At 49.1% G+C, this 13,346-nt stretch overlaps 1 protein-coding gene across 2 annotated transcripts in view; it reads left to right on the top strand.

Annotated features, from left to right (window-relative positions):
• DICER1 (dicer 1, ribonuclease III) overlaps window positions 1-13,346 on the top strand; it is a 254,492-nt gene that overhangs the window by 172,741 nt on the left and 68,405 nt on the right. For both annotated transcript variants that reach the window (XM_078785971.1, XM_078785966.1), the window contains exons 16-18: window positions 2,546-2,725; window positions 7,885-8,098; window positions 11,550-11,703. In XM_078785971.1, coding sequence (XP_078642097.1) covers window positions 2,546-2,725; window positions 7,885-8,098; window positions 11,550-11,703 — 548 coding nt within the window. The remainder of the gene's footprint in view (window positions 1-2,545; window positions 2,726-7,884; window positions 8,099-11,549; window positions 11,704-13,346) is intronic.

Genomic DNA, 13,346 nt, shown 5'->3' with positions numbered 1-13,346 from the left:
CTTGGCACTCAATTTCTTAGGACCCGTGGTTAAAACTAAGAAATTTTCCAAAATAACCAAAATGCGAAAACAAAACAGCAGCGATATACGGCAGAGATACTGTACTTGCACGGCAAGATAACCACGTGACCGGAACCCACCTGGTGGCGCCTGGCGTAAACTCAAAATAACCAACATGCGAAAACAAAAATGCAGCGATATACGGCAGAGATACTGTACTTGCACGGCAAGATAACCACGTGACCGGAACCCACCTGGTGGCGCCTGGCGTAAACTCAAAATAACCAACATGCGAAAACAAAAATGCAGCGATATACGGCAGAGATACTGTACTTGCACGGCAAGATAACCACGTGACCGGAACCCACCTGGTGGCGGCTGGCGTAAACTCAAAATAACCAACATGCGAAAACAAAAATGCAGCGATATACGGCAGAGATACTTGCACGGCAAGATAACCACGTGACCGGAACCCACCTGGTGGCGGGTGGCGAAAGCTCGTAACTCAGATCTCGGCTCGCATCTCAAAGCAATAAACCGCCCGAGCGACGGCTTGTATCTCGAAAAACTCGTAAGTTGGGGCACTCGTAAGTCAAGGTTCCACTGTATTATGGTTGATTATGTCAATTGTGAATGTGGAAGTGTAAGCATGATCGGCCAAATTGCCTCCTTGTCTAAATTGTATTGCATTGCCTTGTATATCCTATTAAATGACAATATGATTGCATAATGGAAGTTTTGCTAAGTTTGATAGTGCATTGTTAAAAAAATTGTACATTCACGTGTACATTTATTTATTTTATTTATTGATGCATGAATATTTACTTCTCTTTTCAATATTCAGTAGTTTCAGTTATTCAGTATCTATATTATAATAGCCGTAGGTGATTCTGTCTGTCTGTCTGTCTGGGGGTGTGGCTTACTCCGTTTAGAGAGTAGCTCCACCCATTCTGGGACAGCCTTCTTAAACAAATATCCACCTTTTTATTAACTCGCATAGCTTTGAGGCCTGTTTAGTTAGGCCCGTGCTGTCTTGCTCTCTCTCACAGTTTTATTTCAACTCTAATTCGACATATCATTTCATTTTTAACAGTCACTAACATAGTTTTAGACTCGGTGGGAAATAGACGGGAATAAAATCCCATTAAAGTTTCCATTTATAGAACGAAATGAATTCTCAAAGGCCTGTAATATCAAGGCCATTGAGTCTCTCTCACGCCTTTATCTCCAATCTAACTCACCATCTGATTTCATTTGTATCGATGGTTTTAGACTCGGTGTCAGCAATAATTGAGAACATTCACGCACACATGGGAAAATGCCGAGATATATTTTTAAAAATCACGCCACGATGTATCATACACCGCCTAAAATAACAGAAGGGGGAAGTGTCGACATATATAAAAAATTCGCTTTTTCTGTTCCGTTAAGATATATTACTTTTCCGTTTGATGACAGTCGTCACAAAAACGTCAACAATGATGCCGACATATATTTATTCGTTCTTATTTCATTCAACATTATTATCCGGAAGTAAAGGTTCGCGTGTTCATTTCACGTGTGCATGGACGTGTAATTCACATATGTAAAATAAATAAATTAACAGACGGGAAATTGCTGAGAGATATTTCGTTCGGAGCGATTATACACCACCCAAAGAAAAAATTTCACTGATAAACCGAGTGAATTCAGGGAGCGAATTTCATCGAATTTCACTGAGTTTCAGGAAATTACCGAGAGATATTTCTTCGTTTTTATTTTATTAGTTACCAGCAGAAGTACCCAGCGTTGCCGGCGGGGGGAAGGGCACGTACACTTTAAACATGTATATACATGTGGGATGTGTGTGTGTGTGTGTGTGTGTGTGTGTGTGTGTGTGTGTGTGTGTGTGTGTGTGTGTGTGTGTGTGTGTGTGTGTGTGTGTGTATGTGTGTATGTATAATTGTATATATACATGTGTGTATGTGTATGTGTGTGTATGTGTATACATGTGTGTGTATGTGTAGATATGTGTGTATGCGTATACATGTGTGTGGGTGTACATGTGTGTATGTGTGTGTGTATGTGTGTGTGTGTGTGTATATATATATGTGTGTGTGTGTGTGTGTGTGTGTGTGTGTGTGTGTGTGTGTGTGTGTGTGTGTGTGTGTGTGTGTGTGTGTGTGTGTGTGTGTGTGTGTGTGTGTGTGTGTGTGTGTGTGTGTGTGTGTGTGTGTGTGTGCGCGCGCGCACATGCATTTAAATGTTATCAGAAGTAAATACATTGTGTAGATTACATCATTTGTGCATCTGATAAATTGCCAGTAACTATTTTGTGAAACTGAATGTGCAGGTGCAGCATCTAACTCAATATGTCGAAATGTCAGACACGTCCATGCCCGTGGGATTCCCACTGGTGACCCCACTTGTATAGTATAATTGTAGAGGAGATTGGTAGTATAAAAACTTTTGTTTTTAATGCCTATGATGTTTCTGATTTTTATTTTCTCATCTTTTGCAATCTTCCTCCTTTCTCCACTACCCTTCATGCACTTCATCTTTGTAGATTGCTGAGTGTTTCCAAAAAAGTCTGCCACATGCAGGACAGCCCTGTTTCCTGTACCTCATTGGCATGGTGCTAAGTACACCCCTTCCGGATGAGTTGAACTTTCGGCAACGCAAGCTGTACCCTCCAGAGGATACAAAACGCTGCTTCGGCATCCTTACAACCAAACGCATCCCACAAGTATGGGCTCAAAACTGCAGCACCTAGGGATGCATTTGTTAATAAAATTTTATGTTTTACCTCCACCCCATCCACTCAGCGACCTCATCACTCCTTCCAATTTTGCATTATATTGGTCTATCTTCACAATACACACATTAGGAGGGTGTGATTGAATTGAGAAAATGAAGAATATATTGTGGCGGACACAAAAGCCCACTGGCGTGGTGACATCATTCCACGCACCAAGTGGGCGGTGGCCACGTCCGAGGGGTAGGCGTGGCCTCATGAGAGACACCGGGCGCCCAGCCCGGAGTGTTACAGTGTAGTCTTGAATAAAGGCGTTTATATGTTACCGCTTGTCCGCTTCCTCCTTGCTCACAAGCAGCGCGCGTAACGCCGCGCTTTATTGGTGACCCTCGACGTTGGATCTGCCGGAGCGATCCTTCCACACGCGACGCCATCGCCATGGCCGCCTTCGTCAAACTTCCGGAATTTTGGGAGGCTCAGGCCGAAGTCTGGTTCGTCCAGGCCGAAGCCCAATTTCAGCTTCGGCACCTCACCGGCGATGACACGCGCTACTGCCACGTCGTCGCCTCCCTCGGGCCCGGCACGGCCGCTCGAGTTGTGTCCGTCCTTCGCCACCCACCGGACGGCCACAAGTACGAGGCACTCAAGCGGCTACTCCTAGCCACGTTCAGACTCACGGACGACGCACGGGCCGACCGCCTCCTGGATCTCCCCGAGCTCGGTGAGACGCGCCCGTCGGTCCGAATGGACCATATGCTGTCACTGTTGGGCGACGAAGCCCCCGGTTCGCTATTCCGGGCGCTTTTCCGTCGCCAACTTCCAGCGCAGGTTCGCCTCGCGTTGGCCGGGACCGGGCTAACGGAACCCCGAGCATTGGCGGCCGAGGCGGACAAGTACTTCGCCGCTTCGGACACGCGGGCGAGCGTTGGCGTGGCCGTCACGGCCTTCGACGCTGCTGTTCCACAGCATCATCTTCTACAGCACGCTGATGTTCCACAGCATCATCTTCTACAGCACGCTGTGGTTCAGCAGCATGCTGATACGCACCTCGTGAACGCCGCCACGCCCCGCCCACCGCCGCGGCGAAAACCGCCACCGCGGGGAAACCCGTCGACTCCACCGGCCTGGCGGAGCCAGCCGCGCTCCTCCAGCTCCACCACCTGGTGCTGGTTCCACGCCAAGTTCGGCCACGAAGCTCGGCGGTGTCATCCGCCGTGCTCCTTCAACGGGTCGGGAAACGCCCGGGCCGGCGCTCAATTGTGGCGATGAGCGCCGGCCGTTCGAGCAGCCTGCTGTTCATAACGGACACCTTCTCCGGGCGCCGTTACCTGTGCGACACGGGAGCACAGGTGAGTGTCATTCCCGCCGGCATGTCAGACAAGCACGCCGCGGGTGGGGGCCCCGCGCTGCTTGCCGCGAACGGGACGCCCATCCGTACGTACGGAAAACGCTGCCTCTCTCTGCGGTTTGGAGGGCAGGTTTTCCGATGGACGTTCGTCACCGCCGACGTGCCCATGGCACTGCTTGGCGCGGACTTCCTGTGCGCTAATGGGCTCCTGGTCGACGTCAAGCGCAGACGGCTTGTCCAGGCCGAGACGTTCAGCTCGCTCGCATGTGCGTTGCCCAGCTCAACGAGCGGCTTGCCAAGCGGCTTGCCGAACGATTCGGTTCCGGCCACGTTGGTCTGTACGCTTCCGGCAGCGGACGCATTCACCCGCCTCCTCGCCGGTTTCCCGGCCCTCACGCGGCCCACCTTCTCGGCGGGGGCCGTCAAGCACGGGGTGGCCCATCACATCCCCACCGTCGGGCCACCGGTCTACGCCCGGGCACGCCGCCTCGAGCCGACGAAGCTGGCGGTGGCAAAAGCGGAGTTCGCTACCCTGGAGCGACTCGGCATCGTTCGGCGCTCAGAGAGCGCTTGGGCGTCGCCGCTGCACATCGTGCCGAAGCCCGGCGGGGGATGGCGACCGTGCGGGGACTATCGCCGTCTCAATGACGCCACGACTCCCGACCGCTACCCCGTCCCCCACATTCAGGACTTTTCCGCCCGTTTGGCGGGCAGGTCCTTCTTCTCGAAGGTGGACCTCATACGCGGCTACCATCAGGTCCCCGTCAAGCCGGAGGACGTCCCGAAGACGGCGGTCATCACGCCATTCGGACTCTTCGAGTTCCTGCGCATGCCCTTCGGTCTGAAGAATGCGGCTCAGGCGTTCCAGCGACTGATGGACAGCGTCCTGCGCGACTTGGATTTTGTCTACGTCTACCTGGACGATATCCTCGTCGCCAGCGCGTCCCGCGAAGAGCACCTACGCCACCTCCGCACGCTCTTCGAACGCCTGGGCCAGCATGGCCTGATTGTGAACCCCGCAAAGTGCCGGTTCGGCGCCGCCACAATCGATTTTCTGGGGCACCGTGTCACCAGGCACGGAGCCGTCCCCCTGCCGGCCAAGGTGGAGGCGGTGAAGGGGTTTCCGCGCCCCCGCACGATCAGAGGGCTGCAGGAGTTCCTGGGCATGGTGAACTTTTACCATCGGTTCCTGCCCCGTATCGCCCAGCTCCTGCGCCCCCTGCACGAAGCTCTCCGAGGTAAGCCGGGCAAAGGCGACGTTACCTGGACCGAGCAGATGCACACGGCGTTCACGGGCGCGAAGCTCGCCTTGGCTAACGCCACCATGCTCGCGCACCCGGCGCCCGATGCACCGATCGCCCTCACCACCGATCCCTCGGACTACGCGGTGGGCGCGGTGCACGAGCAATGGGTGCGTGGAGCTTGGCAACCGCTGGCGTTCTTTAGCCGGCAGCTTCGCCCGCCCGAACGCCGTTACAGTATCTTCGACCGCGAGTTGCTCGGACTTCACTTGGCGGTCAGGCACTTCCGCCATCTGCTCGAGGGCCGGGCGTTCACTGCCTTCGTCGACCACAAGCCGCTGATCTTCGCGATGGGCAAGGTCACCGAGCCGTGGTCGGCCCGGCAGCAGCGTCACCTCTCGGCCGTGTCCGAGTACACGACGGACATCCAGCACGTCGCGGGGAAGGACAACCCGGTGGCGGATTGCCTTTCCCGGGCCGTCGCCCACGCAGTCCACCTCGGCATCGACTATGCCCGGATGGCAGCGGACCAGGCCGCTGACCCCGACGTCCAGGCCTTGCGGACCGCCGTCACGGGCCTCCGCGTCACCGAGGTGCCGTTCGACGGCGCGGGCGCGGCCCTCTTGTGCGACGTCTCCCTCGGGCGTCCTCGCCCCATTGTGCCCGCGGGCTGGCAGCGCCAGGTGTTTGACGCCATCCACGGCCTGTCCCACCCGGGCGCGAGGGCCTCCCAAAGGCTGATCGCCGACAAGTTCGTCTGGCATGGCCTCCGGAAGGCCGTCCGCGGCTGGGCCAGGACATGCCTCGCGTGCCAGCGCGCCAAGGTGCACCGGCACACCCAGGCCCCGTTGGCCCCGTTCACGGTGCCGGAACGCCGGTTTGACCACGTCCACGTGGACCTGGTGGGACCTCTGCCCCCCTCGCAGGGTTTCACCCACGTCCTCACCATGGTGGACCGCACCACCCGGTGGCCGGAGGCCGTGCCCTTGGCGTCGACAACGGCGGCCGATGTCGCGCAGGCTTTCATCGCCACCTGGGTCGCCCGGTTCGGCGCCCCCTCAGACATCTCATCCGACCGCGGCCCCCAGTTCACCTCGGAGCTCTGGGGGGCGGTTGCGCAGGGGCTCGGGGTCCGGCTGCACCGAACCACGGCCTACCACCCCCAGGCTAACGGCCTGTGTGAGCGATTTCACCGCTCATTGAAGGCCGCGCTCCGGGCCACCCTCCGCGACGGCGGCTGGGTCGACAGGCTCCCCTGGGTCCTGCTGGGCCTCCGGACGGCGCCCAAGGAGGACCTGCGCGCATCCGCGGCGGAGTTGGTCTTCGGGCAACCGCTGCGGGTGCCGGGCGAGTTCCTCCCCGACTCCACGGCACCATGGTCCGCGGCACAGCAGCGCTCCGCTCTGCAAGAGACCGCCCAGAGGTTCGCCCCGGTGCCAACGGCATGCCACGGGCACCCACCGACGCACGTCGCCCCGGAGCTTCGCACGGCGGAGTACGTCTTCGTCCGCCACGATGCCCATCGGACACCACTGCGGCCCCCGTACGACGGGCCTTTCCGCGTGCTGGAGACCGGGGCGAAGCACTTCACCCTGGACATCGGCGGTACTCCTGACCGCGTTTCGGTAGACCGCCTCAAGCCGGCCCACCTCGATGTGGACCATCCACCGCCAGTGGCCCGACCCCCACGTCGGGGCCGCCCTCCTGCGGGCGGACCCCCGGCACCGCCCAGCCCCGCCGCCACGCCGCCCCCCGGTCCTGCACCCATCCCAGGAGCAGCCAGGGGCATCCCACCTGGCATCCCTGCACCCCGGACGCCGCCGATCGCCAGGGGGCGCTTCGGCCGGGTCATTCGTCTGCCCCGCAAACTGGCCCTCCAGGTGCGCGGGAATTCTGGGGGGGCGCGTGTGGCGGACACAAAAGCCCACTGGCGTGGTGACATCATTCCACGCACCAAGTGGGCGGTGGCCACGTCCGAGGGGTAGGCGTGGCCTCATGAGAGACACCGGGCGCCCAGCCCGGAGTGTTACAGTGTAGTCTTGAATAAAGGCGTTTATATGTTACCGCTTGTCCGCTTCCTCCTTGCTCACAAGCAGCGCGCGTAACGCCGCGCTTTAATATGATAGAAGAGGGAATAAAACGATATGAGGGGTTGAACATGAGTGAAGGGTTGGGAAGGAAGGTGTGAGGTTGGGGAATGGTAGAGAAGGGAGTAATGTCATGGAACTTCATTTTTGATCAGAAAATGGGACAATTTTTGCTGATGTAGTTTGTTGATGTGGAAAGGCAGGAGAGCCCCAGGGCTAATTGGACCCCAATTAGCCCTGGGGCTCTCTTGCCTTGCCACATCATGTACTAGGTTTCCATATTGTATTCGCCCTGCTGGAATACCAAATTGGATTTGGTGATGATGCTTTAATAATTTCCTCTTGCTGGAATTGCTTGCAATTTTTCCATTGTATACATGTAATTAATTCACTTTTGGTTTGGGATCTTTTTGTTTAATAATCACACATTTATATTGATTTTTTTTTATTGTTTCATTGACTTCCTCCATCTAGATACCCTGCTTTCCTGTGTACACGCGTTCTGGAGAGGTGACGGTGGAAATCCGGCTCTGTCGTGAGGGCTTTGCGCTGAGTGCAGAGCACCTTGGACTCATCACCCGCTTCCACCAGTACATCTTCTCTCACATCCTGCGCTTGGAGAAGCCGGCACTTGAGTTCAAACCGACAGAGGCTGAGGCAGCCTACTATATCCTACCACTGAACCAAGGTTTGTATCGAAAAGATTCCCAAAAATGCCATTTGTCAGAATCATTATTTATTAATTTCTTATGAAAAATATACAATTTTTTCTCTCATAAATATTATGCAATGAGTTCATGTTCGACGTCAGCGTTTTATTCCATTTTTGACTTGAAAGGCTTTCTAAAAAATGCTGATAATTATGATATAGTTTTACTTTTCATGTCATCATAATTGTATTTGAATTTATTTAGTTTTTGCTCTGCATTGGTCAAGCATGTTTGTCCATAAAAGCCTGTGGTTGGTGGTTTAGATTTGGATACTTTGCACATTCTCAGCATGATCACATCGATCAGGACTTTTCCAAAATAAAATGAATCACTTAGTAGCTTGCAAACTAACGTGGTGGAGAGGTCTTTCTCCTCCGATCTCCAATCTCTGCCCCCCCCCCTCTACCCCCATCCTTTTTCAGCAAATGCTTTTACTTCTTCCATTAATTTAGGTGTTGCATCCCTAATCAATGTCATATGAAAATGATCTTGCTTGAAGCTTAAGCATCCTACTATTAATTTGCAATTGGTCACTGGCTTTGACGCCAATACAATTTTTTATTACGGACCCTCGGCATCAAATATACGTATATTGAACAGTTTCAAATAGAACACCTCACCTTCATTAGAACATTTAAATTGTATCAGATGTGGCACTAAATGTGAATTGTTTCTCCCAGCTTGCTGGCTCCATGACAGAAGATGCCATTTTCATTTTTGCTTTCTCCATTCCTATCCCGTTTACAATCCTGTGCGGGCATGGGCAACTTGCTAGTAATGTACAATAGGCGGTGTAAGTGTAGTCTTCGTTCAGGCGCCTGGTGACCTGTACCACGCTGGTGGGCGTATGAATGAGAATGTGACGACAACCTTGCCAAAGAATGCCGTTTTATTCGGGAATTAACAAATCATGCAGAAAATATATTGATTCATACAAGCAGTATGGAACTATCGAGCAATAAATCGCAAATAAACAGCCACGAAGAATGTCAATGATTAAAATATTACAGAGAGGCATTTTCAGAGTAGGATAATAACGTACCAAGTGTTCACACCTGCAGAATGAGCGAATATTCAAAAGAAAATACAAACAGAGAAAAATGGCGGTTTGCACGCTCGCACGCAAAATGGCAGGCAGAGAAAAAAATGGCACTTCCACCCCAGGCCCGAGTTGTTGTTGTTGTTTGCCGAATCTCAACCGTGGGACTTGTTGTTGAGCCTCAACAGTCTTGTTCAAAAATAATAAAGTAAAAAACTTCAGTCCAGTTGTCTGTTGCTTAATTGAATTGTCAAATATCACTAATGATTGACCTTGCGGTGAACTCGCAACAATAAATCCACTAATGGAATTTTAATCTTCTATTGCAATAATCTCCCAAAGTACAGGTGTTATTAAAAGGTCTGAAAATAATATTTTCGCGAAGAAAAACAAGTTGTGCTTGAGGTGATGATGCTGCTTTTCCAAGACCTTGCTGCCCTATTTCCATAACAAGATAGCCCAGTCCTAATTCACAAGAACAAGCAAAGGCCACAAGATGCAACACCCAAGCCAAAGCTTATACACTGCCAAACCGAACACACGTAAAACGTGTTCAATTTAAAGGTACATCCGCAGTCTTACAACGTTGCACAGATATTGTTCTTCAACACAAACACATTCTTGGCATACCCAAAGCTCTGTCTTGCTTTGCGCGTCCTGCTTCGTACTCAAAACTGTTGTTCATTCTTTTTTTTTTTGTGGGATACAGAGGATTATAATGGGCAGTGTAAGTGCATTGTGGAGTGGGTGGGGGAGGGATCATCATTAAATTTGTGGCCCTTCCCACTAGTCTAGGCAGCTTGCCAAAATTCCATTTGAGGTTTACCCTCCTGGCTGAAGATCTGAGGTTGTGGTGTTGATGCCAAGGGGCTCTCATTGCTCTCTCCATCTGACGGACCAAAGCGTTCTAAGGCTCTGAGCTGCGAGTGTTCTTGTCCTGTGTATGGTCGACAAACTATTTATGATCTTGATCTGTTCTGACAAGTCGAGGAAACTATCACAGTTTATGCCACTTTTAGAACACTTGGAAATCTGGAGATTGGCACTGGCTTTGCTTTTAAACCAATAGTACAGGAATTTTTATTTCGTTAAAAGCTGCAACTGATCATCTCAAATCGAGCCATCTCGTGACAGTATACGACTTCCAGATTTGGAGCGAATATAATGAAATAAGTCAAAAAGATACATTTTAATTCCAAACCAGATGCTGCTATGAGGGGGAAAAAAAATCTTTTCTATGAAGATCGTATACAAGGATCGTTCAAGCTTCATGTTGACGAGCTTCACGGTTGTTGTTGTTGTAGACTGTAGAGCATGTAAAAATAATAGCTTAATGCTGAAATATTGAGCGATGATATTGCTTACCTTGAGCAAGTATGTGATATCAATGCTGGTCAAAGCATTCTGAGTAAAACTAAGATGGCAGCCAAGCATAGTCATATGTGCTATGGAACAGGGGTTTTATCATTCGTTTCCTTGTGAAGGAAAACGTAAAGCAATCTGAAATTCACAGGACACTAACCACACAATTTCATGACGTAAACTGACTTGAAATTCAATAACGTCGGTGCAACATGCGTACCAAAGGACCTCACGTATGATTAAAAGCCTACTTATATGACCATTGGAACAGCTTCTGGATGGGGGCCGATGATTTATTGAAGAAGATCCTGACATCCGATGAGACTTGCGGCCATTCGTTTCGTGCCAGAGGTTATACGAGCCAGCATGAATCGGAGACTTTCTTGGTCACCACCACAAATTAAATTTGAGACTCAGCCCAACTATCAGCTGGGAAGCTTATTTGTTACAAGTGTTTGTTTTTTGTTTTTGTTGCACCTCAACGGTTATGTACCTGTGGAATGTATTGTGAAAACAATCGATGCAAACGCAGTACTACAGTGATTTATTACACAACGAAGTGGGGCAACAGTTATGCATATAACGGCCAGAAGTGCTGTGCGAGTGCATTTTTTTATTGTCCGATGATGCTCGCCCTCATGACCAATTTGACCGCTACTACTCAAGGGAGATTGCTTATGAAGTTCTAAATAACCTCTCGATCTAGTCCAGATTGGTCACCTTGTGATTTTTATCACTTTGGACAACTCAAATAACATCTTGGTGGAATCAAGTTTACCAATGATGAAGACATCAAAGTATGTGTCCTGAAATGGCTGCGTACCCATAACAAATATTTATACTCGTATGGCATCAAGGTGCGACCACAAAGGTATTTGGAATTTCACCAACCTCATTGTACTGTTGGACTTTCTCAAAAGTTTAAATGAACTTGAACAACCCCGTATCAAGATTAAGGAAAATTGGAGAGGAAAGAGCAGGGGGATGGTGGGTTAACCAATTCTACTCGCTTTGTTTGATTATTGCAGTTAATGGTTCGGTTGAACTCGACATAGACTTTGTATTCATGGAGGAGACCGAGCGATCTGAAGTTCGGACTGGAATCCCAGCAAAGCAGACAACACGAGACGGAGCTTTTGCGTTTTGCCTTGAGGATTATGAAGACGCTGTCATCATTCCACGGTATCAAACGCCAAATTGCAATATCTAACGTTTTCCCTCTTCATTTATTTAAAACCAGTTTGTCATTGTTTGTGGTGTTGATCTTGGTTTATTTGGGTTTTTTTTAAAGTTGTTACTTTGACTTGCTTGTAGCTATGAATGATTATTATAACTCCTGTCTTGTAAATGTGCATAGTGAGAGATTAAATGAAAACCCACAAGTGGAGATAACAAGCAAAGACATGCTACAAATAGGCACACTTTTTTTTTTTTTTTTTTGGGATACAACATCGAGGCTCGTGAAAGAGCTAACAATACCAGTTTGTCATTGTTCGAGTTTGTTTTATAGGGCTGGGGGCTGCAATCTTTCCAATATATAGTTAGAGGGCTGCAATCTTTCCAATATATAGTTAGAGGGCTGCAATCTGAGATTGCTGTTGTTTCCCGGGATAGCCAACTTGTAATATTATCCAAATGGTAGCGCTTGAAATTCTGCCTCATAATGACAAAAAAGTGGAAAAATCAGGAAATTTATAAATATTTAAATAATTGAAAATTAGATGAGTGAAAATTGGAAAATAGTGAAAATTGGACAAATAATTAATTATTAAAATTAAGGAAATTTGAGTAATTGAAAATTAAATAATTGAAAATTGTAGGTAAAAATAAACAAACAAAAAAAAATGCAAATATTCTTCAAACAGTGGGACACCAAGATTAAACACTAATCATAATCAAGAACATAGTATGTGAAAATGGTTGTTGCAAATCATGTCAAATGTATTTTGTACATTGTACATTGACTGAATGGACAGTGGATGAATTGATTATGTGAATTTAACAGTTGCATTCGTAACTTGGGTTGGCCTGTAGTGTTCTCATCTGAAAGCCTGTCTCAGGATACATGTAGGACCCAGGTTAAAATGCATAGCATGCGTTTGTCCATTGCTACTTCTGCCACCAAAGGTGGACAGAGGTTATGTTTTCACGTCTGTTTGTCTGTCTGTATGTGAGCACGATACCTCAAAGTTGTGGACTGATTTGAACGAAACTTGGTGGACATGTTGCATGTGTGACAAGGACGATTTTATTCGATTTTGGTGAAGATCCTTATCCGGATCCGATAAATTAAGTGATTCTTCACAATTGAGAGAGCGGGCCAAAATGATATTTAGCACGATATTTCAAAATGTTGTGGACGAATTATGACAAAACTTGGTGACTGAGTTGGGTAGATGACAAGAACAAGCCTATTAGATTTTGATTCAAGTCCATATCCAGATTCGGCCTTTCGGTGGGATACAAAACATAAACTGTTCAGCCTGGAGGAGGTATGCGCTCTTCCATCTGAAAGACATCAGTAAATTCGAAGTGCCATTTTATTTTACTAATGTATTTGTAATTAATGTAAAAGTAAACTAATGTCTGTTCTGCAAGTGCTTTGTGCACAGGCTCTTGGATCAATGTTGAAGAAAAGTACTCTGCATAAAGTTGAGTTGTTGGTGTTTGTTACTTTGAATTTATTTTTTATTTTAGTTTGGGTTCGTTGAAGTCAATAACTTGTTGGCCGTTTTCTCTACATTGTTTGTACACTGCTCAACAACTCACATGGAAAGTGACTAATCAATATATTTATTTTTTGAGAAAAACGTCATCCAGAATAA

This window comes from Myxine glutinosa, chromosome 1 (assembly GCF_964187855.1).
Source record: "Myxine glutinosa chromosome 1, kmMyxGlut1.1, whole genome shotgun sequence".
Taxonomy (NCBI): Eukaryota; Metazoa; Chordata; class Myxini; order Myxiniformes; family Myxinidae; genus Myxine; species Myxine glutinosa.
The sequence above is the reverse complement of the archived record's forward strand: the minus strand, read 5'-3'. Positions and strand labels throughout refer to the sequence as shown.